The sequence below is a fragment of the Hemitrygon akajei genome, chromosome 7 (genome assembly GCF_048418815.1).
Source record: "Hemitrygon akajei chromosome 7, sHemAka1.3, whole genome shotgun sequence".
Taxonomy (NCBI): Eukaryota; Metazoa; Chordata; class Chondrichthyes; order Myliobatiformes; family Dasyatidae; genus Hemitrygon; species Hemitrygon akajei.
The window spans coordinates 112,226,570-112,254,344 of NC_133130.1; the positions used below are offsets into that span (position 1 = coordinate 112,226,570).

General features: G+C 40.0%; 1 protein-coding gene across 8 annotated transcripts in view; it reads right to left on the minus strand.

Moving 5' to 3' along the window:
* The window catches only part of senp6a (SUMO specific peptidase 6a), a 158,157-nt gene that overhangs the window by 82,120 nt on the left and 48,262 nt on the right, over window positions 1-27,775 (minus strand). For 4 of the 8 annotated variants that reach the window (XM_073051736.1, XM_073051735.1, XM_073051734.1 and 1 more), the window contains 6 exons: window positions 26,880-26,934; window positions 15,808-15,953; window positions 13,339-13,506; window positions 7,544-7,567; window positions 1,038-1,108; window positions 666-820 (listed from right to left, as the gene is read on the minus strand). In XM_073051736.1, coding sequence (XP_072907837.1) covers window positions 666-820; window positions 1,038-1,108; window positions 7,544-7,567; window positions 13,339-13,506; window positions 15,808-15,953; window positions 26,880-26,934 — 619 coding nt within the window. Of the gene's footprint in view, window positions 1-665; window positions 821-1,037; window positions 1,109-7,543; window positions 7,568-13,338; window positions 13,507-15,807; window positions 15,954-26,879; window positions 26,935-27,775 lie in introns of those variants that run through there. The other 4 variants (XM_073051739.1, XM_073051737.1, XM_073051741.1 and 1 more) reach the window with 4 other exon arrangements.

Here is a 27,775-nt window from a genome sequence, read left to right on the forward strand (position 1 = left end):
TCTTGCAAATTGGCCCAAGAAAATATACTGAAAATACCACAGTTCATTAGATGCATTTCAATAAAAAAAAATTCTAGGCCATAATTATTGTTTTACTTTTCAAGCAAACTATGAAGCCAAATTTGTTATAAATTGCAATCTTTTCATGAATATATTATAAAGGACATGAAATAATCTTTTTGAATTTCATGACATTTCAGCATATACAATTCACATAAATTCCGACCTTTACTTAGTCCTTTGTGCAATGTTTAAAAACAGTTAATTAAAACTCATCTTCTGCCCAGAGAATTCAATAATGGCTGCAGGAATTCTCTGAACTGAAGCCTGTGACAAAGAAAACTCTTGGAATAGTTTACATGGGTCTTTATAGGGAAAACAATATTTAGACTAATATCTTCCAGGACATAATGCAGTTAAGGATATGTTACAGATATTATATTAAAGGTAAGCTCATGGATCAGAGTTAGCTGCGCAATGATATAGCTGAGCAAGCAGCTTTATATTCCCAACCTCTGTGGCATTTGAAGTACATCAATGGAATCTAAAACTATCATCTTCCATTAACAGTAGATTTCACTACAGCCCCGTAACAGACCCATGATTTATTTGCAGTTGCACTGAGCAGTCTTTACAAAGCTGAAAAGAAAATATCCACTGCCCACCTCAGTAAATGTCTTATCTTGTAGAGCAGAAGCTTTAGGGTTAACTGATTCAGGCAACGTTGGTATTGTGTCATCTTTTGCTTGCTTCATCAAAACACGCCTCTTAAAATTTGGTAAGGAATACGTCTGCTCTTCTAATTCAGCTGAGGTCACATCTATCAAAAAAAAACCCAAAGACTGCTCTTGTTAAAGAACTCCAGAGATGGATGATAATATGGCAGCTTTGACCATTTAACTGAGGAGTGGTTCAGCCAGACTTTCAGTAGTGAACATCACATAAATCCACTGACCATCTATCAGATGAATGCAGCAACAGCACAGGTGAAGAAAATCAGAGAAGCACCACATAAAAGATCTCCCTTAAAGACTCACCTCTTCCATCAGATCCCATTAAAATGATACTGTCCATTGGAACCCTTGGAACATCAACTGGGTATTCTTTTCTGAAAGCATACAATGAATATAAGATAGATAGTGGAATGACAATATTGAACATACTTTCCAGCTATGACACTATAGTAAACAATATAGAAGGAAGCAGTATATTACAGAAATATTTATAGATATTAATAGACAACAATGGCAATGGTAATAGACAGCTATGGTAATAGATATTGCTTTCAAAACAGTCAAATGAACACTCATCCACTTTGTAAATACCAAATTTAAAATATGGCAGCCTAACAAAGACTGAAAGCCCCATGTAAACAGATTAAAAAGTGAGGACATGAGAAGAATTAAAAAGGCTCTTGGAATACTGGGTTTTATGTTTCAAAAGCTGGCGTACAAGAGAAAAATGTTATTCTTTTACAAAGGTCTACTTAAACAGCAAAGTCTAAATGAGCAGCCCTGCATATCACCCCTTTGGAGAAATATATTGACCATGGAAGGAGTACCCTGAAAATCTACCAGAATAAACTCTGGGCTCCAAAAATTACAAAGAGAGGTGACTTAGTGTATACTGGGACTGTGATGTTTGGAATATTAATATAAAGGGGTGATACTTTTCAAGGTGTTAAATGGAATTGATAGGATAGAAAGAAAAGTTATTTCTGCTGACTAGGGTGTCTATAACCAGGAGACTGTACCTAAAAATAAAAACTTCCAGAAGTTACAGAAAAGTTCTTTTGTTAAAAGTTGGTAAAAATTTGCAATGCTTCTGCTAATAGCAATTGATGTCAGTATATTTATTTAAATCAGAGTTTGACAGATTTTTGAAAACCCAAACTAATAAATGCTATACTGGGCAGGCAGGTATTACGGAGTTAGGTCAATTCTGGAAATTTCTTGCATTCCTTCTCATAGGCAGAAACTATCCAAAACTCCAAAATCAAATTAAACTGAGTGACCCTTCAAATGGGGATTGGGGGGTTGGGGGGGGGGGGGGGGAGAGAGAGTGAAGGCATGGCTAATATCAAAAAATGTTGTGTCCGAATCTGTTTGATCACTTTGTTAATATAGAATTTGCTTACAAGCATTGATGGGAAGAAAGATGCTCAATTTTATTAACTTATAGAATGTCTCAATATGAACTAATGAAAGAGTCACCGGTAAATCCATTCCGATCAATCAGTCTTTACTCTGTAGAGTAGTTAGAATATGGAATGGAGCTGCTGAGGTAAATAACAATGCATTTGAGGGGAAACTGAAAATTTGAAAGAGAAACAGGTATTGTGCAAAAGTCTTAGGCACCTTAGTTCTTTTTATAATTTTTTTGTCTTCTACATCTGTGTGTCAGGAGAAAAGAGCAAGTCTTAGATTTCCAAACATTCATTTTCCAAAAAATAATGTAACAGAGAAATTTCTGTATTTTGTTAAAGTAACATATTAAGTAATGGGCCAATTTTCAAATAAAAACCTGATGACTTTGTAGTACATAGCCCAGTGCATGATTAAACAAAGATAACAAACAGGTGCTAATTATCAATGACATAATGAGTTGAATGAACTAAATTGAAACAAAAATGGGTGTAGAAAGAATCTAACTGGGTGAAGGACAACCAAACTACAATGTGAGGGTGTGGCAAATGTGACAGTTTAATCTTCAAATCATCAATTCTTACACATTGGCAAGTGACCATAGCAACAAGACACAAGATGGTCATCCTGCATCAGCAAGATCTCTCCCAAGCAGAAATTTCATGGCAGATAGGAGTTTCAAGATACACTGTCCAAGCTCTTTTGAAGAAGTAAAAAGAAACAGGCAAGGCTATGCACCAGAAATGCAGCAGTTGGCCACGGAAACTGAGTGCAGCAGATGAGAGATACATCAAACTGCCAAAACACCATTCCTCGGAAGTGGAACCAAAGCCAAGAGACTCCCACAAGGACTGGGTGCTGAACAACAGCAGTAAGAACTCTGGACCGATGAGCAAAATTTTGAAATTATTGGCTCAAGCAGCTTGTCCATAGAAAAGCTGGAGAACACTACCTTGATAAGTGTCTGCAGCCATCAGTAAAGCCAATAGTTCACTGCCGGTTTGGGGCTCCATTTCTGCAAATAGAGTTAGTGATCTGGTCAGAATTAATGGTCATCCATCACATTATATCATCAGGGAGATGTGTGACTGGTCCTAAATTCATTCTGCAGCAAAACAATAACCCCAACACACAGCCAAGGTCATAAAGAACTATCTTCACCGAAAAGAAGAACAAGGAGTTCTGTAATAGATGGTATGGCCTCCACAGAGCCCTGATGACAACAAAGTCAAAGCTGTCTTGGATTACGAGAGGGAGGGAGGGAGGGAGAGAGGGAGGGAGGGAGGGAGAGAGGGAGGGAGGGAGGGAGGGAGAGAGGGAGGGAGGGAGGGAGGGAGGGAGGGAGGGAGGGAAGGAGGGAGACACAAGCAAGACAGCCAATGTTTACTGAAGAATTGTGGCAAGTTCTCCAAGATGCTTGGAACAATCTACCAGCCGATTTTCTTATAAAATTGCATGACAGTGTACCCAAGTTTTAAAGGCAAAGTGTAGTCACACCAAATATTGATTTGATTTATCTTCTTCTTACTGCTTTTTTTGATATTTAGAAAGTTTTCATTTCATTATTTTTGAAAGTATCTTCACTTTACCGAAATTATTTACATGTGCCTATGACTTTTGCACAGTACTGCCTAATAAAAGATATAAAAAGCGGGCTAAGGTGAACTGAGTAAAAGAACATAGAAATTCACACAGATCATGTGTGCTCAATGGCTGGTTTCTCAAATGCAAGATCACACTAATGAAAATAAATCTAGCTTTAATTAGCAGCAGAATATAAATATAACTTTACAAATTCTACATCAGAATCAGACAGAATCAGACATTCTTTATTGATCCCGAGGGAAATTGGGTTTCGTTATAGATTATAAAAATAAGTGCAGAATATGCAACTCAAATCCAAATAAAAAACCACACAAAGTTTGAGAGGAAATCTGAATTCACTAAGCAGAGAGAGGATGCACTGAGGAATAACATCAGTTAGTCACATCTTTCTGCATTCAGTGGCAGCATAATTGAAACTTCGCCGTTTGGGTGAGTGCGTTAAGCTGTTTAAGCAAAGCAGGTTACTTTAGATCAGTACACTGCCAAAGTAGCTGCATCTGTGTAAAGTAAATGAATTGCAAGAGAAGCTGGTGCTGTTAGTTGAATACGAGCATTGGCTTAAACCAAACTGAGCTCATATTTAACACTAGATGTGGAGAAACAATCACAAACTAAAGACTGGGAACTCCTAAACCACAGTCTTCAACCTGCTCCACAAATACTGTCCGACAACAACCCCATCCCTCGTCCTCCAGAACTGCACCAGGCAGTTTGCAAATTGAGACCAGCCTCAGGCTATGGTCACCAAGACTAACTATCTTTACATCACTATCATTCATTTTTGTCCTGCCTCAGCTCAAATGCTACTCAAACTTTGATATAAACTACTTAGCTTTCGAATCAAATGTACCAAATGCAAAACTTGAAATAACCTAAAATTTATATTTCTAATATTTGCATCCCTCCATGGTTTTGCCCCTCTCCATCTCTAGAATTATCTCCTGTCCTACTACATGAAATCATTCATAATCTTCCAACTCTAGCTCAAATTCAACTGTTCCAAGCCTTGCATCCAGTCACCAAGGCTCAAAATTTCCTCCTTAAACCTCTCCTCCTCTAGTCCTTTTGCCTATCTTGAAACGCTAACCTCTAACCAATCTTTAGGTCACCTGCCCCAATTTGGTAACATTTCACGAAAGTGTCCTGGAATGTTTTACAACATGTAAGGGACAAACACTCAGTGGCCACTTTATTAGGTACATGCGATACACTAGCTCCTTAATAGAAATTTCTTATCAGCCGGTCATGTGGCAGCAACTCAAAGCATAAAAGCGTACAGACATGATCAACAGGTTCAGTTGTTCGGACCAAACATCAGAAGAGGGAAGAAATGTGAACCAACTGACTGACCATGGAGTGATCGTTGGTGCCAGATGGGATGGTTTGAGTGGCTCTGAACTGCTGATCTCCTGGAATTTTCATGCATAACGGTATCTAAAGCTTACAAAGAATGGTGTGAAAAACAAAAAGAAAGTCCAGTGAGTGGCAGTTCTGTGGGTGAAATGCCTCGATAATGAGAGAGATCAGAGAAAATGGTTCAAGCTGACAGGAATTGATTATGAACTTCAGGAAGGGCAAGCCCGAGTAACCTACATCTGTCCTCACTGAGGGATCAAAAGTGGAAAAGGTGAACAATTTCAAGTTCCTGGGTGAGGATCTATCCTAGGCCTAACACTTTGATGCAATGACATTGAAGACGTAGCTGTAGCTATATTTCATTAGGAGTTTAATTTGAATTAGCATGTCACGAAAGACACTCACAAATTTCTACAGATCTACTATGAAGTATTCTAACTGGTTGCATCACTGTCTGGTATGGAGGGGCCACTGCACAGGATCAGAAAAAGCAGCAGAAAGTTGTTAACTCAGTCAGCTCCATCATAGGCACTAGCCTCCCCAGCATCAGGGACATCTTCAAAAGGCCATGCCTCAAAACGGCAATATCATTAAGTTCACCATCACCCAGGACATGCCCTCTTCTCATTGGTACCATCGAGGAGGAGGTACAAGAACCTGAAGACACACACTCAATGTTTCAGGAATTGCTTCTTTCCCTACATGATAAGATTTCTGAATGGACAATGAACCCATGAACACTTCCTCAGTATCTTTTCCCTCTCATATTGCACCACTGATGGTATAGTTTTATATTCTGTGAAAATACTGCCACTATATATGTATGACCTATGAAGAGAGTGCTATATACCTTTGGGAAGTATCACAGAGCATATCGTTCACTACAACTTATTTACTGGACTGCAAATGCACCAAGGAATTCACAGTGATTATTTCACAATCTGGAAGTTACCATAAATTTCTGCAGATGATTTGATTCCTGAATTCATACTATTCTCAGAATAAATTCCTATACAACCATTTCAGATTGCAAAGGCAGCCTAATCCTATATTACATTACAAGCTAAACCAGTTCAGCGCTTCTTCCCATCATCACTTATTGGAATCAGCTGCTTTTATTTATGTTTGCACTTTGCTTTACAACATCAGAGTTCTTGCGAGCCTTTGCTTACAAATCTGTTAGTTAATAGCAGAACAGTAAGATTAAAAAGGTAGGTAATATAAAAAGCCTTTGTAAAGGAAAAGCAGTAAAGAGATGAGATCAAATAGCTGGAGACTGTTAATTTTTGTAGTAACACAAGCAGATTGCACACTACACTAGGAAACTTCCAGTGCAGTAATAATTTTGTGACAAGTACCGTAGATTCCGGACTACAGAGCGCACCTGATTAAAAGCCGCTGGCTCTAATTTTAGAAATAAAATCAATTTTTTACTTGTAAAGGCCGCACCGGATTTTAGGCTGCACCGGATTTTCGGCCGCAGGTGTCCCACGTTGTAATATGAGATATTTACACAGAAAGATATTACACGTGAGGATTTTTTTAACTTTTAATTAAATCCATATGGTAACAAAAACAAATACATATTGCAAATGCTTTTTTTCGAACCGTGCCCGTAACGCGGCTACTTTTAAATATACGTTGCGTATACTTCTTTACTGAACAACATTCCAATATCTCCTAACGACTGGTAAAAAATATATATACTGCAGCCTACCAGGAAAAGTTATTGATCGCCTTTAACTTAAAAGCAGCGTTTTTGCTCCGCCGCTCCCCCCCGCCGTCCCGTTTATCGCAAACCGGTATCCCACAAGACGCGGCGAAACCGGGTGTGACATCATAGCATCCCGCGATGTAGTACAGAAAACAAATATAGTTAAAACTCTTCTAACTTTAACTAGAAAATGAATTACTAAGCGAAAATATTATAAACTAAATAACTGCCATAAAGGCAGCACAATGCTTTTCTTCGAGTGTTTTCCATGTTGATGAGGGTGAGTACAAATGACTGATTTACAATAATTTAATTGTGAAAATGCGCTTGATTTATCGTACAATTTCATTGGACCTCTGTGAACTACTCATCAATTTTATTGGTCTACTGTTACGAGGCAAAATGTTTTCGGCGGCATGAAAAAAAATAATACATTAGCCGCTCCGTATTAAAGGCCGCAGAGTTCAAAGCTGTTCAAAATGTGGGAAAAAAGTAGCGGCTTAAAATCCGGAATCTACGGTAACTTGGCAATGTACTCAGGAAACATCCATTGCAGCAAGTGGAAAACAAATCCATGAGGATGGCTGAAAATAGGCAAACACGTTCAAATCTTGACCACACTTTAAAATGACAAAAATACAAAGTATCAAAAGCAAATGAAGCAATTTAGGAGACTTTGCCATGCTAATTCCAGCTGCTATGCAAGTACTTCAATGACACTTACCCCTCACCAAGTAAGCCAAGATTGCTTTAAAAGATGAAAGAATAATAAGAAAAAGGCAATAATCTCACATTAATGTTTAGATTGACACAAAAAAATCAGAACATTAACACTCTGACAAAATCTTTAAAAACTATTTCAATGTTACATAAGAGAAGAATCCAAAGAAACTAAATTTCAATTACAAGATATTAGAGCTACTTAATAAAGCATAATTCAACTATTAAAGTTAATATACCATCTCAATCCTTTGAGCAATTTTATAAAACTATAAAACCTGAACAATTATAGAATTAGATCTTCACTTCATAAAAAGATGCACACAGTTTTCATTGATTAGTGTTATTTACCTCCCTCCGAGTGCAAATTTTAGTTACGCTGTGACATCAATTGTTTCTAAACCTTTAAAACACCAATTACCTCCTGAATTTTAAAAGTATTTGACTGCTGAGGAATTAAAAAGCACCATCACCTTTCACATGAAGATAAGGTGATGACCTAATTAAAACACATTACAATTCAATATTTTGTCATCTAATAGTCCAAACCCTGTGTTCAAGTGCAAGGTCAAGGTTATTGTCATTCAACCGTATACAGTATATGCATTCTGCCAAATCAAACAATGCTCCTCTGGACCAAGGTGCACAGCACCGTACATATAATTACCACACAAAGTAATTTCACCACAAATACATTAACAAATAATAAAATATATTCCAGATATTCACTGGGTTTAAATGTAATATCAGAGTACAGAAAAAATAGCTTCTGTACTCAAAACTGTAGGTAACATGATATAGCAATTAATCAATCTGGGTAATTTAGCAAAAGAAATTATAGCATGATATCATTTGATAGGATGATATTTTGGATGCATTATTCAAAGAATGCATGACTCAAATACCTTAAAACATTTTTACCCATTAAGGGCAACGTACATGAAAAACATTAGTGGTAGATACTTGGCAAGTGACATAAAATTAAAAAGAACTCGCCTTCAAAAAGGAGTCAGACATAGCAAACTCCAAACCACACAACAGGCAATCAACTAAGCTATCAAATTATTTTGGTTTGGAAAATGAATTGCCAACGATGGAAAAAAAATACCACCAGAATATTGCAAGCTCACAAACCAGCTAACACATGGAAGAACAGACACATCCAATACAACTTGGGATTTAACAAATACTTTTTGCGTGTTGTCCATCAAATCTGTAGCTGCTAAAACTCCTGCTCTCAATGTGTCCTGGCCATTTGATCACATCCCAGAAGCCTGCTAATGACGTGCAAGTCAGTACAATTTATTCAAACACTTTGTAGTTGTATTTTGTTTAATCAACGTTCTATGAAAACAGTTGTGCGAATATTAAACCTCTGGGAGGTGAAGGCAATAGTATCATTTCTCAGGTCTCAGTTTAGAAAATCAGCTTCACATAACAGAATTTTAAAAAAATATTTTGCCAATGCTTGTTGTACCCATTCTCCTCAGAGTAATGGATGGTCCCTCTGCTGCTGCCTCCAATTCAGCTACACGGGCTCAAAAAATTTTGCCCCTGTATTTACTTGAGACTCATCTCAGGTGAATTTCTCTCTATGGTTGGAGGGCACTGGAAAAAAAAAGCTTATCCTGCAGCCTCTCCTCCTAACTGGTGGTCAGTAGCCAAGATCTAAAACACAGAGCACAGTATACCTGAGACACTCAACTCCACACCATGAATTTTAGCAGCAAGGTCCAGAACACCATTAGGCCTTCAGGCGTATACTGCCAAGAACCTACACCCACCATATCCTGGATGAGTTTAGAAAGATGGAAAAGCTAGGGGTTGGGCACATTCAGGGACAATTTGAAGTGGTTAAAATTGAAGTATATGATAGCTCCTGCTTTGGACCCTGCTTTGCATTCATGAGCAAGTCAGGGCTTCTCAGCATGAGCGCTCAGGTCCAGGAGTCACTTCGGGTCAAATGGCTCAATGCCAACAGCTCCCTTCGGAACCAAAGGCTAAAGCAAGCGTTGTTGTTCATCCTTTCTGTACCTTGTGGTGCATCGGGTGGCAACCTTGCTGTTTCTGCAGCAATTTTCTCTGTTTTTCCCCCAAGCTCAATGCTCAACCCAGTACAGATGGAAAGCATGCAAGCAACTGACCAGATTTGAACCTGAGACTAACACTAGCCTCAAAATCCAGCGTCGATGTCACTACACCGCTGGCCAGCTACAGCAAGCATCAGGCAGCTCAATACCTCTGTTTCTAGCACTGATCCCCTTACTGTCTTAAACTGCAATTGGTAAGCATGGCTCTGAACCAGCACCTCTCAAAACTGCAAGACAGACCCTTAACGGTAATTGAGTGTCAGAAGATTGCAGGTTCAAATTCTATACTGGGGTTTCAACACAAAATAAATCCATTCCGATGTGCCAGTCCTCCGTTAATACAATGCCTCTCAGTTGAGAGTTAAACCAAGTTCCTGTTTACTATTTTATGGCTATCAATAAAATCCCTTGGCTCCACTTCAAAGACCAAGCCAACATTAGTTGAAAGAAAAACACAAAATGCTGGCAAAACTCAGCAAGCCAGACAGCATCTATGGGAGGAGGTAGTGACGACATTTCGTGCCGAAACCCTTCATCAGGAGATTCACACGTGTTGCCTTATTAGTTGAAAGAAATTTGCTATTTGGAGACCTTGTCTTGCCCATATTTGTGGCAGTTTCCCATACTACAACACTGGCCACATTTCCAGAATAATTTAATTGGCTCTGAAATGCATTGGTAACATATTCAGATCAAATCATTAAAGCAAATTTTGCATATGCTCTCTAGGCTAGGTAAAAACAGTTATTATTTTACTCAGGAAAGTAATTTCCATTCCAGGTTCAAAGGATTCACAAATCAATTTCTGTACAATGGCAGCTGCATTTCAGAAAAGCAACACAATGAAGCAGAGCATATTGAATCATCTGCCTCTTAGCTTAGCGCTCCACATACAAAACACTGATCACAGTGTACCCTTGGTAAAAAATCAAATCAACTGCACAAAGGAAAATTGATACAGATTGCACAGATTAGCTTGATTCCATTTGTGAAGCAAGTTTATATACAAGTTTATATTGTACATTAAAAAGGTAACTTATACATAGGGGAGGAAGATGTGGATACAATTCTTAATGAATACACTGTGTTGCTTACTATGAAAAGAGAGTTGCTGCAGACATTATAGTAAAGGAGGAATTGTGCAAAAGGTTAAGATGGACACAAAATAAATACTGAACAAGTTTAAGATCTTTGAAAATAGATGATATTGCATGCCCCGGACAAATTGTATTCCAGGCCGATAAGAGAAAGAAACAATGGTAGTTCATTTTGTAATATTTCCCGTCTACAGGCAGTTATCACAGGCAACTGGAAGACTGCAAGCTTTGAGCCTTGTTTAAAAATGAATAAAAGGGATAAGTTATAGACAGGGAAACTATTGGAAATAATTCCGAGGGCAGTATTAATTGTCTGTTGGAAAAATTTGCTTGAACTGATTAATGCAAAGCCATGTCTGATTAGTAACAGTATTTTCTGAGTACTGTAGGTAACATGAAGGCATTTGGTTTGATGAAAATCATATGGACTGAGCCAGCACTATTGACAAAATCCCAAATGTAAGGTTGCAAAATCCAAGAGAAAATGTCAAGTTGGGTATAAGTTAACCATGGAAGAAAGCACCAAAGTTTATTAAGTACTTTAGCGACAGATGATTGTTTGAAAGCTGGCTCTGTGTGGCTTAATATTTGGACCCCTTTCAAGTTTTATTTAATGACAAGTTTAATCTAGGGCCAAGAATAAGAAAGCTGGATTATACAAAAATTGGACGAGTAGTTAATATTTGGGAAGAAAGCCAAAGTCTGTACACAGTGCATATACACCAGCCCCGGAAGGTAGCAAGTCATGCTGACAGGGTAGTAATGAAGACATACAGACTACTTTTCTTTATTAGCTGAGAAACAGAATGCAGAATAAGAACCCAGATATGTAGCACAAGTTAGGTTCAGCTGGAGTACTGCTTGTTGTTCTAATCACATTACAGAATGGATATGATACAGCTACAGGGGTACAGGGAGAATTTATTAGCAGAATATCAAATCTAGGCGCATTTTGCTAAGAGGAAAGAAAAGCTGGGGTTAATTTTCTGCTTAAGGGATATTAAAACATGTATAAAATTATGAGTAATTTATTTAAATAAAAAGGATGTCCCTGAATAAAGACATCACTCTTAAGGGAGAACAAACTAAAAAGTACGATGGTTATATGAAAACAACACACACAGAATGCTGGTCAGGCAGCATCTGTGGAAAGGAATAAACAGTCAATGTTTAAGGCCATTTTTTCTGTAGTCATATAATAATTGAAAGCCCATTTTTTTTTTTTTAAAAAGTCAACTATTTTTATTTAAACCCAAAAGGTAGTAAAGATCTGGAACAGTACCTGAGAAAATGGCAGAAGCAAGGTTTCCCTTGGTATTGAAATAAAAACAAACCTTGATTACACAGAATATTACAAACTGCTTGTGGGTAGGATACAAAATACAAGTGATTTTGTAGATGCTGGAAGCACAGTAACACACACAAACTGCTGGAGGAATTCAGCAGGTCAGGCAGTATCTATGAAAAGGAATAAACAGTTGACATTTCGGGATGAGACCTTTCACCAGGACTGGAAAGGAAGGTGGAAGAAGCCAGAATAAGAAGGTGGGAGGAGGGGAAGGAGTACAAGCTAGAAGGCAATGAAGTGAGAAGCTGGAAGGTGAGAGCTGGAAAAGGTAAAGGGCTGAAGGAGGAGGAATCTGACAAGAGAGGAGAGTGGATCATGGGATAAAAGGACAAGAGAGGGGCACCAGATGGAGGTGATAAGCAGGAGAGAAGAAGAGAAGCGAAGAGGTAAGAGGGGAGCCAGAGTGGGGAACCAAAGAAAAGTGAAGGGGAAGGAGAAGGGGGAGGGAAAAAAGTACCAGAATTTAGAGACATCAATGTTCATGCCATCAGGGTTGGAGGCGACCCAGATGGAATATGGAGTGTTGCTCCTCCAACCAGAGTGTTCTAACTGTGGCAGTAGAGGAGGCTATGAACCGAAATGTCGGAATGGGAGCGGGTCTGGAATCAAAGGGATTGGTCACCAGGAAATCCTGCTGCTTGTGGATGGAGCAAAAGGTGCTCGACAATCTCTGCATCCTAAAAAGATCTTCTTCAATTCATTGAATAGCTCGAAGCACAGCCAGTCTTAACGATCCCACAAATGTAATTTGGTCATACCATGATATACCGTAGATCATTTTAGAAAGGTAAGGAATAATGAGGATTAGGCTTGAATTTCTTGGCAGCTGATGCTATGGCCATCAATGAAAGGAAGCGTTAGAGAAAGAAGTGATGAGAACTTTTAAGTTATGCTGTTTCTAAGCAGATAACCCTGGAAGCCAGCAAGCAAGGGGACAGAGGGTGAATGGAACTTGGTACAAGTGAGGGTACGGGCACTATATTGGATGACTCAAAGTTCACATAGGTTAGGAGGAGACAAGCCAACAAAGAGAGTGGCTGAATTAGGTTTAAAAGTAATAAAAGCATGGACAACAGACCATCTATGTCTGTTCCGCAGCATAGCTTGAATTACTGAGTAAACGCCACCTTTAAAACCAAAAAACAATCATAACAAAAATGTAAATATCTTATTTCAGTTAGGGCAACATTTTGGAAGCTCACAGACATGAAACATCTGAATAATCACAAAAAATGTTTTGCTGAACACCAAGAGCAGAACTTACCTCTGGGCTGCTGTTTTTATGGCTGGTTGTGCATTGGCATGATGAAAGCGCCTTCCATGAACAACTATTCCTGGCCCTGAAGAGCTACTAATTACCAAGCACTTGTTTTGATTTTTATCAGTCTCCTTGTTCAGTGCATGTGATGAGGATACAGTTGACATACCTTCACTGTAAGCAAGAAATTACTACCTCAATATACTTTGCATAGGAAATATGCATAATCATAATCCACTAAAAATAGCAGCATCCGTAATCTGGGAGCAAGGTGGGAGTGCAAAGGAGAAACGGGGAGGTGTGAGGATCACATCAACTAGAAGACGGGAGTGTAGGAGACTTGGCATTTAAAATCTAATGCCTCTTGATTCCAAACTACCAGTGTAAAAAAAAACTTGTAGATACCTAAGCAACACACACAAAATGCTGGTGGAATGCATCAGGCCAGGCAGCATCTATAGGGAGAAGCGCAGTCAATGTTTCGGGCTGAGACCCTTCATCAGGACTCAGACCTGGATCTCAATCACCCCATCTTTACAGCTGCCCTGGAAGAACTAGTGTCCTCATGAGGTACCCTTAACTCGGTTAATGTACAAGCATAGCATTTAATCAACAATGCTTTACTTCTTAATTCTATGGCCAGAACGGAGTTATGTTTCTCAGTTTCATGAACACTGAAGTACTGAACAATTCAGCAAATTTAGCAAAGTTTGGAAGTACAGTGGATTCTGATTAATTAGGCCATCAGTTCATTGGGACAGCCGCTCATTTGGAATAACTCTTAAAGAAAAAAAACTAATTGAGAAAATGCCTAGGATTCCCTTTGTTTATTTGGGATACCATGCTGCTTAATTGGGCAGGAGACTGTTGCCCAAAAGTTTCTGAGTAGCATCAGTCAGGTGCACCGGTGTTGCCACTAGACACCACACCATGCTTACAGCGAACAGTTTCTAAATAATGTCAATTGTGTTCTAAAAACAGTGATTTTCATTGCTGTTAGGTGGTGAGAAATAAGCGGTAAGGCAATTCATAGCTGTTTTGCTCACTGCGGTTTCAAGTATTCAGGCTTGGAGATGTGATAAACCGCTGGAGTGAAAATGAAACAAATTCACTACTTCAGCAAGTTGGGAATTAACAAGAATTTTAAAGTGACAGTCACTTTGAATGTTACATTGTAAATGAAGATTTGGAGGATGAAATCGTCAAAAGCATTGTATGAAGGCAGTCTACACTAATTTTGTTCCATTACAGTGAATCAAAAGAACACGGTCACGTACACTGGATGAATTCCTCTGTTGATAACTATTAGGAGGAACTAATGCACAGTTTTACAGAACTGTAGTAGTATTGATCGTGCTCTAATCTTCTGTATTTTATTTAAATACATAATTTGTTACTTGGTTGAAATTAAATTATTTCCATGAAACCAGCTGTCTAACTGTACCCCTAGCTATACTGGTCCTGATGTGTCCCAATTAATGGGAACCCATCATACTTTTTTATTGCATTCTTAATAATATAAATACTGCTTCATATCTAATCAAGGAGATTAAGTGTACACAATGACCTTCAAAACTTCAAATATTTCTGCGAGCAACTGTGCAAAGTGCATGGGGAAACTAGCAAGTTTGGTAACTGTTTCAGTCTCTGAGGACTAGCCCTTAGTCCGTAGTTTGTAACTTACTCAATTATCAAGGTTACAGCCAAGTTTTGTTTTTTTTTTAAATTTAAATATCAAGAGGAATCCTTCCTCCTGCCATTTCTCAGGCAATGTTCCAGACTTTTGAACTGTTAGATAGAGATGCAAGCAATAGAGAAAAATAAAAAGCAACAAATTCCTTCAGGCAGAATTATAGTCTGGAGTACACTATCAGAAAGCATAGTAAAGTGAATTAATCAGCAACTTTAAGTAAAAAGTAACTTGATAAATAATAGAAAGAGAAAGTTTAAAGAGAAATAGCAGGGAAGCAAGAATAATTGGAAGGCAGAACCAGTATGATCTGAATGAACTGCCATGCTATTATGTAGTCAGTACTTTGACATGCTCATATTAATATTCTCAATCAATGAAATGAACTCAAGTTTTGAATTCAGCAGAATTACACTAATTAAGCAACACAACCATCAATCTTTATAAGTAACACACACAAAATATTAGAGGAACTCAGCAGGTCAAGCTATTCTTTTCTATGGAAAAGAACAAACAGTTAATGTTTCTGCTTGGAAACCTTCATTAGGACTGGAAAGGAAATGAACAGAAACTGGAATAAGGTGGAAGAAAGGGAAGGAATACAAGACAAGAGGTGAAATGTTATTCTCCTCCATTGATGTTACCTGACTTGCTGAGTTCTAACAGCAATTTGTGTATTGCTCAATATTTCCAGCATCTGCAGAATCTCTTGTGTTAACCTTTGGAAGTAAATGTTGCTCATTCCATAATACTCAAGTACAAGCTATTTTTCAAATTTGACAAACCTTAGCTTCTTGCTGGGTCCCAGCATGTTAAGTCCAATTGCATTTCCTTTCAAAGCGTTGCAAAAGCCAGTTGCTTGGCTTTTTCTTGTGTAGCACCTCAAGACAGTCGTACTTTTAATTGATTCTGATGAAAATGGAGCTTTGGTCTAAGAGAGGAGGTAATCACAGATAGCATTTTAGTTAAACATTCTTCCAAATTTGCAACTAATTTTAACAGATTTTTTAAAAAAGTCATTTCACAGTAATCATTCATTTCATCTTGTTGAATTCAGCACTATAAAAGGATTAAAGTCCTTCCTTCTTCTTTTACAAAGCAGTACTCTCATTTTTTGGCAGCCAAGATCATCTGAAAGTGCATTATTCATTCAGACTTAAATCTAGCTGGATGAAATAAGAACTGTCTTGTGTTTTCTCATGTAACAAAGACTCTGAAGGCAAGCTGAAGGCATCCGTTGTACGAACATAACCAGTTTGTGATTCAAACGCAGAAACGTTTAAGTTTTAAAAACACAATCACAGCAGAACAGGGAAGTATTGGAGTATTGGAAGTAACCCTAATTTGCATTTACCTGAAGTACCATCAGCTGACAGAACATCTTGAACATCTGGTTACTTGGGAAATGATATAGATGCATAATGTAACTGATTAACGTTGGCTACATGTTGGTCTGGGTGTCAAGCTACCTTATTACAGAGAAAGCACTGTGCAGGTGGAGAATACGGTGCAAGGCCATGATGAGCTAGACAGTGAGATCGAGAGTTTATCTGTAAAATACAAGAGTCTATAATAGCTGGATTGAAGCTCTCTACATGTCTGGCAGCATGAGGAGAGAATGCCTGGGGTGGGTGGGATTTTTGATGTAACATTGACTTCTTTTCTGAGGAAACACGAAGTGCAGACAGCATCAGTTTCTGTGATGGGCTAAGCTGCGTCCATAACTCTCCATAATTTATTGCAGTCTGAGGGCAGAGCAGTTGCTGTACAAAGTTGTGGTGCATCTGATTAGGATGGTTTCTATGGTGCATCTATAAAAATTGTTGAGGGTTAATGGAGACATGTCAAATGCCCCTCGCCTTCTAGCCTTAAGCTTTCTTAATCATAGCATCCACTCGGTTGGATGAGGACAAGCTAGTGGTGATGTTTACACCCAGGAACTTGAAGGTCTCAACCACCTCCACGTCAGCACCATTGATAGAGGCAGGAACATGCGCTCTGCCCCACTTACTTAAGTCAATGACCAGCTCTTTTTGGTGACACTGAGGGAAAGGTTTTGTCTTGACACCATTCCACTAGGATTTTAAATCTCCTTCTAGTACTCCAAATCATAGTTATTTGAAATCAGGCCCCTATAAATGGCATTATTTGCAAACTTGTAGATGGAGATGGCCACACAGTCATGAGAGTGCAAGGAGCAAAGTAGCAGGCTGAGTACATAGGCCTGTAGGGCACCAGTGTAGAGGACAATCACGGCAAAGATGTTGCTGCCTATCCTTATTGTTTGTGGTGTGTTAATCAGGGAGTCAAGAATCCACTTAGAGGTTGTCTGGGTAGCCTGCAACCTAATAGCATGAACATCAATTTCTCCAACGTGGTCATTTTTTTCCTTTTCCTCCCTTCCATTCCCCATTCTGGTTACCCTCTCACCCTTTCTCAACTGCTCATCTGATTTCCTCCCCTTCCCTTTCTTCCATTGTCCACTGTCCTCTCCTATAAAATTGCTCCTTTTTCAGTCTCTTCCAAGCTTCTTACTTCATCTCCCTCCTCCTCCCAACCATTTTCCCCCTCACTGGCTTCACTTTATCACCTGCTAGTTTGTACTCCTTCACCTTCCCCCACTCTCTTATTTTGACTTCTTCCCCCTTCCTTTCCAGTCCTGGTGAAAGGTCTTGACCCGAGGCATCAACTGTTTATTCCCCTCTACAGATGCTGCCTGACCTGCTGAGGCATTTTGTGTGTGTTGTTCATGGTTCCCAGTATCTACAGAACCTTGTGTTTAAGATAGGTTTGAGATATGTGTCTCTTGAATGGCCTCAGCTAATAGTATCAATTACATTGATTAAAGATTATGGCTATGCAAATTGAACTCAAAAAGGTTCATTTGCTGGCAATTACTCATTTCATTAATAATCCTCACAATATGGCATTCCCATATCACCACAGAATGACATTGAAAAGTAGTTCCCAGGGGGCCTAATACTGAAAAGGGTAAAGACAGGGCATAGCTTTGAGGAATGAAGTCCTTTGCTCTTAGTAATACTAGAGATCTATTCAATGTAACTTTCTCTTTCACTCAACATGATTTTTTTCCCCCCAGAAAGATTTCATAAACAACTATTTTCTATGTTTCTATGTAACACCAGACAAAGATACTGGAAATCTGAAACAAGTTCAAGAAACACTCAGGCGGCATCAATAGAAGGAGAAAGAGTTCATATTTCAGGTCAAAAACCCTTAATCAAGTTGCATGATCACAGTACTTTCCTTCATGCCAGAATATAGAGCAGAAGGGAGTGGAGATTGTGATGAGGGGAAATAAGGAACATGATATCCAATCTAACAACTTTATCAGCCAATCCCCGCACAAGGAGACCACAAACACGCACAGAATGCTGCAGGAACTCAACGGGCCAGGCAGCATCTTGGAAGAGAGTACAGTCAACGTTTCAGGCCGAAACCCTTTGGCGGGACACAAGGCAAGTTGGGGCTTAAACACTGTGAAAAGTCAACACAGCAGTGTGGTGGTTAGCACAATACTTTGCTGCACCAGCACACAAAGTCTGATTCCCGCCACCGTCTGTAAGGAGTTTCTACATTCTCTCCATGACCAGTTGAGTCTCCTCGGGGTGCTCCGATTTCTTCCCACGTTGCAAAGACAGACTGTTGTGGACATGCTATGTTGATGCTGGAAGCCTGGCAACACTTGCAAGCTGCCCCCAGCATACCCTCACTGACACAAGTGACACATTTCATTGTGCGTTTCAATAACCCACGGCTACGCAGGTCCCCTGCTATTGGTCTTGCCAATGGACAGCATTTACAGTATTTTTCATTATTAATGCCCAAACAGGCTCCAGCTATCGTATGAAAAATGAGCTTCCGTTTTATCTCATACCACTTCCAGAGCCTCCTCCCCTTGGTTGGCTGTAAAAGGCATTATTTGTCACGTGTTCATCGAAACATGCTGTGAAATGCGTCGTTTGCATCAAATCAACATTGAGGATTATGCTGCGGGCAGCCCGCAAATGTTGCCACGCTTCAGGTGCCAGAATTTCATACCCAAAACTTACTACCTCTAACCGTATGCATTTGGAATGTGGGAGGAAACAAGAGCATCTGGAGAAAACCCACTCAATCACAGGAAGAACATACCAACTCCTTACAGACAGTGGCAGGAACTGAACCCCGATTGGTGATCACTGGCAGTGTAAAGTGACTGCGCTAACGTGCTGCTCTGTAATCAAATGGAGCTATGATGTGGTGGCCATTACAGAGACTTGGATGGCTCAGGGACAGGAATGGTTACTTCAAGTGCTGGGTTTTAGATGTTTCAGAAAAGACAGGGAGGGAGGCAAAAGAGGTGGGGGCGTGGCACTGTTGATCAGAGCTAGTGTAATGGCTACAGAAAAGGTGGACATTAAGGAGGGATTGTTTACGGAGTCTCTGTGGGTGGAGGTTAGGAACAGGAAGAGGTCAATAACTTTATTGGGTGCTTTTTATAGGCTGCTCAATAGTAACAGGGACATCAAGGAACAGATAGGGAAACAGTTCCTGGAAAAGTGTAATAATAACAGAGTTGCCATGATTTTAATTTCCCAAATATCGATTGTTATCTCCCTATAGCAAGGGGTTTACATGAGGTGGAGTTTGTTAGGTGTGTTCAGGAAGGTTTCTTGACAATATGTAGATAAGCCTACAAGAGGAGAGGCTGTACTTGATCTGGTATTGGGAAATGAACCTGGTCAGGTGTCAGATCTCACAGTGGGAGAGCATTTTGGAGATAGTGATCATAATTCTATCTCCTTTACAATAGCATTGGAGAGAGATCGTGGCAGACAAGTTAGAAAAGTGTTTAATTGGAGTAAGGGGAATTATGAGGCTATCAGGCAGGAAATTGGAAGCTTCAATTGGGAACAGATGTTCTCAGGGAAAAGTACGGAAGAAATGTGGCAAACATTCAGGGGATATTTGTGTGGAGTTCTGCATAGGTATGTTCCAATGACACAGGGAAGTTATGGAAGGAAACAGGAACCATGCTGTACAAAGGCTGTAATAGATCTAGTCAAGAAGAAAAGCTTACAAAAGGTTCAGAGAGTTGGGTAATGTAAGGGATCTAGAAGATTATAAAGCTAACAGGAAGGAGCTTAAAAAGGAAATTAAGAGAGCCAGAAGGGGCCATGAGAAGGCTCCCAGTGATCTGTTCTGGGACCCCTACTGTTTGTGATTTTTATAAATGACCTAGATGAGGAAGTGGAGGGGTGGTTTAGTTAGTTTACAGATGACGCTAAGGTGGGAAGTGTTGTGGATAGTGTGGAGGGCTGTCAGAGGTTACAGCGGGACATTGACAGGATGCAAAACTGGGCTGAGAAGTGACAGATGGAGTTTAACCCAGATAAGTGTGAAGTGGTTCATTTTGGTAGGTCAAATATGATGGCAGAATATAGTATTAATGGTAAGACTCTTGGCAGTGTGGAGGACCAGAGGGATCTTGGGGTCCGAGTCCATAGGACGCTCAAAGCAGCTGCGCAGGCTGACTCTGTGGTTAAGAAGGCGTATGGTGTATTGGCCTTCATCAATTGTGGAATTGAATTTAGGAGCCGAGAGGTAATGTTGCAGATATATAGGACCGTGGTCAGACCCCACTTGGGAGTACTGTGCTCAGTTCTGGTCACCTCACTACAGGAAGGATGTGGAAGCCATAGAAAGGGTGCAGAGGAGATTTACAAGGATGTTGCCTGGAAAGGGGAGCATGCCTTATGAAAACACGTTGAGTGAACTCGGCCTTTTCTCCTTGGAGCAACAGTTGATGAGAGGGTGACCTGATAGAGGTGTATAAGATGATGAGAGGCATTGATCATGTGGATAGTCAAGAGGCTTTTTCCCAGGGCTGAAATGGTTGCCACAAGAGGACACAGGTTTAGGGTGCTGAGGAGTAGGTACAGAGGAGTTGTCAGGGTTAAGTTTTTACTCAGAGAGCAGTGAGTGCGTGGAATGGGCTGCCGACAACGGTGGTGGAGGCGGATACGATAGGGTCTTTTAAGAGACTTTTGGATAGGTACATGGAGATTAGAAAAATAGACGGCTATGGGGAAGTCTAGTAATTTCTAAGGTAGGGACATGTTCGGCACAACTTTGTGGGCTGAAGGGCCTGAATTGTGCTGTAGGTTTTCTATGTTTCTATGTTAAATACTGACTGATTAACATGATTAGTGTAGTGTATGTGTTTTCTTGTTTTCCTTGTTACAAGGGTCTGCACATAAAAAGGTACAGCAATACTTATCTATGAAAGAGCACAGCCAGCAGTTACAATTATACATTTGTAGATAAACGAAGTCGAAGTAGCAGGCCAGACAGTTAGCCGGACTGTCTCTTTCAAAACACTATCTCACTCCACAACTTCCAACATCCAAATAAAAATCATATTTTTAATGTACTGTACAAGGTATTTCTAATCCTTTAGTGCACCTTTTATATGCAGATCTGTACTACAGAGCTGGTATAACAAAGTTCCCTTGCAAATTGCTCTTGGATCACTCTTTCTAAAGGTAATAAGCAGCAAAGGGCAAACACTTGAAAAGAAATTCAAAGTCTACTTACAAAAAAGAGAAACCTTGAATCCAAGAGAACATTTATAACATATTTGACTATTTTAAAATGTTTTACTGAGAGTCAATACAAAACTGAGGAGGCCCCTTTAGTGCAAAGCATTAAGTGCATTTGGTTACATTTTCAGTTTTGATTCTATGTAATCTATGAGGTCATAATATGCCAAAGTAGTTTAGAATGCCTGAATCCAATGAGGTACTCAGCTCACTAATTCTGACTCCTTAAACCACTGCTTTGCCCAACAGCTCACAGGAGGGGTGGGTGGGGGGTGGGGAAGAGACACTCAGGTGACCCTGGTCATAGACAAAACCAATTTAGTGAATGAGATGAGAGAAGTTATGCAGAGACTCTCAAAGACTTTCAGGTCAGCTTGAGACCGCTGGAAATCTGACCACACTCTGTCAAAATAATACACACAAATAAGTGAACTTTACAATTGTCCACAGTGTCAAATGAAAATTTTGTAGCGATGTACTACATACAAAGCTAGAGACGACACGCAGTCGGTAAGTCATTTCGAGACTAGTTTATACAAACTTCGCAGCGCTGGCATTTAATCCCTAGCGCCCGCCCTCTCCGGGCGGAAATGATGTCAGAGGTGCATTACCAAAGTCTCTCCCCGCGCGCTGGCTATTTGTGAGCCTGCGCAGGAAGTGGGTCGCCACAATTTTATGTTTTCCAAATGACTATCTTTGAAAGCTCTAAATGAGAAAAAGGAGAAAGGATTTCTACAATGAATTTCTCAGATTAGTTGTGTGAAAAGGCTAGTCTTTTGAATTGGTAATACACTGATTTCAATTCCCATACACCTATCTCACCTCTTTCCCCAGAACTGCAATAGCCTTCCATTTGGCCTGATTTGCGTTCCATCAGCTCACCATCTTCAAACCAGCTCACTTACAAACTGGAACAACAGAACTGAGAACTTTTTTTATGTCAGTGGTAGGAAAGTTACTGGAAGGGATTCTGAGGGGCAGGATTTATTTACATTTGTAGAGGACTGATTAGCAATGATCAACATTGCTTCTTTTGTGGGAGATCATGTCTCACAAATATAACTCAGTTTTGTTTTTGAAGAGCTGATTAAAAGCACTGATGATGATGAAGGGTGGTGGACATTGTCTACAAGGACATTTAGCAAGAGCTTTGTCAGCGTCCTGCACAGTAGGCTGGTCCAAGGATTAGAATGCATAGGATCCAAGGTGAGATAGAAAAATGGATACAAAATTTGCTTGGCTATAGGAGGCAGAGGTTGGAAATGAAGGGTTGTGACCAGTGGTGTGCAATAGAGATCAGTGCTTAGTCCTCACTGGATGAAAATATGGGTAGCACAATTGGCAAGTTTGGAGTTTGTTGGTAAGGTAGACAGTGAAGACACTTGTCTAAGGTTACAACAGGATCCAGATCAATTGGAAATGTGGGCAATGGAGGAGTTGATGGAATTTCACTCAGACAAGTGTGAAGTGTAATGCGTTTTGGGAAATACATCAAGGTCAGAACATACACAGTGAATGGCAGGGTCCTGCAGAGTATTGTAGAACAGCGATAACTGGAGGGTCAGGTCAAGTTCCCTGAAAGTGGCAATACAGGCTAGACAAGGTATGAAGGCGGCATATAGGTATGCTTGCCTTCATTAGCTAGCGTTGAGATGTTGGGTCACTGTTGTATACGTAAACCAGTAATTAGGCCACACTTGGAAGTACTCAGTGCAGTTCTGGTTCCTATAACATAGGAATTATGTGACTAAGCTAAAGAGGATGCCAAAAAAAAGATACACAGGAATGATGCTTGGGCTGGAGGGTGAGTTACAAGGAGAGATTGGAGAGGCTGTGACTATTTTCAAAGTTCAAGGCAAATTTATTATCGAAGTACATATATGTCACCATATATTACCCTGAGATTTATTTTCTTGTGGGCATACACAATAAATATGAAGAAACACATTAGAATCAATGAAAACCTCCTGGAGTGAAAGAGGCTGGGTAATGACCTAATAGAGGCTTATAAAATTATGAGGAGCATAAGCATAACCACAGACTTTTCCCCTAGTGTAGGGCAGTTCAAAACCAGAAGTTATAGGTATAAGGCAGGAACCGGAATGGAAAGATAGGCCAGATGAATGCACGACTGAGGAGCTGGGGTAAGGCACAGGTATTTAGCTTTTTGGACTGTTGGGATCTCTTCAGTACAGGCAACCAGACAGCATCCAATATCCAAGTGGTGAAATTTGCTTTTGCCACCAGGGAGGGTTTGAACAAGATTGACAGGGGTTGGACTTCAGAGAGCAAAGTCAGTGATAAAATAGGGGTAAGTACAGCAACCAAAGTAACCAACCAGAGACCATGGGAAAACACCAACGAGGAATCCACAGAGATGCAAATATTCAAATGGAAATGCAAGCGGATTGGCCACACCTTGAAGAAGCATAGAAACATAGAAAACTTATAGCATAATACAGGCCCTTCGGCCCACAAAGCTGTGCCAAACATGTGCCTACCTTAGAACTCTCTAGGCTTACCCATAGCCCTCTATTTTTCAAAGCTCCATGTACCTATCCAGGAGTCTCTTAAAAGACCCTATCGTTTCCACCTCCACCACCGCTGCCAGCCCATTCCATGCATTCACCACTCTCTGTATAAAAAACTTACCCCTGACATCTCTGTACCAACCTTCAAGCACCTTAAAACAATGCCCTCTTATGCCAGCCATTTCAGCCCTGGGAAAACACCTTTGACTATCCACACAATCAATGCCTCTCATTATCTTATACACCTCTATCAGGTCACCTCTCATCCTCCATTGCTCCAAGGAGAAAAGGCTGAGTTCACTCAACCTATTCTCATAAGGCATACTCCCCAATCTGGGCAACAGCCTTGTAAATCTCCTCTGCACCCTTTCTATGGTTTCCACGTCCTTCCTGTAGTGAAGCGACCAGAACTGAGCACAGTGCTCCAAGTGGGGTCTGACCAGGTTCCTATACAGCTGCAACATTACCTCTTGGCTCTTAAACTCAATCCCACAATTGATGAAGGCCAATGCACCATATGCCTTCTTAACCACAGGGTCAACCTGTGTAGCTGCTTTGAGTGTTATATGGACCCGGACCTCAAGACCTCTGGTCCTCCGCACTGAAAAAGGTCTTACCATTAATGCTATCATCTGCCATCATATTTGACCTACCAAAATGAATCATTTCACACTTATCTGGGTTGAATTCCATCTGCCACTTCTCAGCCCAGTTTTGCATCCTATCGATGTCCCACTGTAACCTCTGACAGCCCTCCACACTATCCACAATATCCCCAACCTTTGTGTCATCAGCAAATTTACCAACCCATCCCTCCACTTCCTCATCCATGTCATTTATAAAAATCACAAAGAGTAGGGGTCCCAGAACAGATCCCTGAGGCACACCACTGGTCACCGACCTCCATGCAGAATATGACCCGTCTTCAACCACTCTTTGCCTTCTGTGGGAGGTTTCTGGATCCACAAAGCAATTTCACCTTGGATCCGATGCCTCCTTACGTTCTCAATAAGCCTTGCATGGAGTACCTTATCAAATGCCTTGCTGAAATCCATATACACTACATCTACGGCTCTACCTTCATCAATGTGTTTAGTCACATCCTCAAAAAATTCAATCAGGCACGTAAGGCACGGCCTTTGACAAAGCCATGCTGACTATTCCTAATCATATTATGCCTCTCTAAACGTTCATAAATCCTGCCTCTCAGGATCTTCTCATCAACTTACCAGCCACTGAAGTAAGACTCACTGGTCTATAATATCCTGGGCTATCTCTACTCCCTTTCTTGAATAAGGGAACAATATCCGCAACCCTCCAATCCTCTGGATCATTGCCAGAGGCTCAGCAATCTCCTCCCTCGCTTCCCACAGTAGCCTGGGGTACATCCCATCAGGTCCCGGTAACTTATCCAACTTGATGCTTTCCAAAAACTCCAGCACATCCTCTTCCTTAATATCAATGACATCACCAGGCAGGCATTAAAATGGAATCCCTAAGTAAAAAAGGAAAAGGAAAAGGACATCCAAAGAAGAAGAGACATCGAAGCTGAAATTAGACAATGGGGACATTCCCAGTCCACCCTCCAGGACTGGCTCAGAACAGAGGATGATGGCGATGGGAGGTCATACATGACCTATGCTCCACTGGGAGCTAAGGGTCCAAGAAGAAGAAGAAGATGTGGAATTATAGAGTCTAATTAAACACAAAATGACCTTTCTCCCCCCATGGCAAAGTGTGATATACATCACAAAAATTCAGGGTACACTGATCATAAACAACCATGTTCCAGGGTATAGACTGTTGAGGATATAGCCAAGCTAACACTACCGAAGGTTAATGGATGGACTGGTTTTTACCTGCGGACATTGTCTGGTTCCTCTGTGACAATAATGTTACTTGCAATGTATCAGCTGAGGGTTCAATATTGCGCAGACTTTAGCATCTATAGACATGTTCTGCTATACAACAGGAGGGACAACATGGAAATGAACAATCTGCAAATGTCAGATTCTGATTCTCTTTTCTAAAACTTTGGAAAGAAGTGTTTAGATGAAATTCACAAAGGTGGTTTGGCTAAGGGGAATGGCCAGGGAACTGCAATTTCCTGATCTTTGAGATAATTCTTACTTCAGTAAAACACCATATTCCTTGCATTATTTCATCTGAACTACCATAGTAGACAAATTCCTACCACGTGAAACTGCTCATGAATAACAGTATTATGCAGCAAAAAAATCAAATTCCCCCAGCATGGATTACTTATTCTTTGAAGCAATACAGATTATGATCTACAAAGACCACAGGGCACAAGAAGAATGAACACCAAAGTGTAATCATGATTTCAACTCACAAATTGCATCAAAAATCTGTACTATAGTGCACAAGCCTTGAAAAAAGCAAGTCTTCAAAAAGAAAAACCACTGAGACTAACTAATTAGTTATTCTGTCAAATTGGCCGCAAAGTTTACTCTTAAGGGAAACTTCTAAAGTAATTAATTTGTTGCAAATAATTTCCAATTAATGTGAGGATATGTGAAATGGTACTTCAATGCACGTTAGTTCTCTGATAGTGAAAGTAGAAAATACCTAATGAAACATTTAGTTTTCAAATTAAAGCTTTTTTACATGTTCAAACATTTCAGTCCTTTACAGGAGATATGTCCACACGATGGCCAAAGTTACAAATATTTTCAACAACTTTGAAAATCAGTTCCTTACCTTTGGTTCTTTAGCTTCCATCGTTTCTCTATCAGCACTCAGCAAATGGGATACACTGCAAAATGAAAAATACATGTCAGTGGAAACTTAAAAATCAGGCAGCTAAAAAGGAAAATCATCAAAAAGTCCAAATGACAAAATTACCCCCTTATCTATTATTGAAGGAAGAGACTTCGAATGCATCCACTGAAGACAACCAAGGAAAGTATAACAAGACAGCTATCATCTTGCCCTCTCCATACAGCTAAGGTAGAAATTGCAACAGTTGTCTCCAAAATCACCCCTTTTTTGTAAGTATAACTTGCTTCCACTCTGGCTTTAGAGTTCAAAGGTGCCCAAAGGTTCCAATATGACTACATATCTGCATAAAAAGAGTACATTTGAAGTTGCAGCCTTTTAGATTAAGGCAGCACATTCAGGTCACCTAAGCTGGTCGATCATTTAATTCTTCATCTTAGAGTATTAACTTCATCCCAGTATAGCTTTCCCATTTTGTTATGACTCTAAAAGTTCAAATTTAACCGGGGGGGGGGGGGGGGGGGCTTTGCTAACTGCGGATGGAAATTATTGTTCAACAGCCAAACTTGATCAACAGCTTCTCTTTCAATTCTATTAAAATAAGTTATTATAATATTATGAGAAACCTTTGGTTTTAAAAAACAGATCATAATCACAGGAAATATCAATCTGCTGGTCCAGCAGGATCCAAGACAAGCTGGTTAAATTGAACCTGAAGTTGGCTTGGCAATAGGAGGCATAGGGTGGTGGTGAAAGGATGCCTTTCTGATCTGAAGTCTGTGACTGGTGTTGTACTTCAGCATCCTTGTTAATTGGAACATATTAATGATATAGATGAGAATGCAAAGTGTGTGATTCAAAAGTCTGCAAATGACACA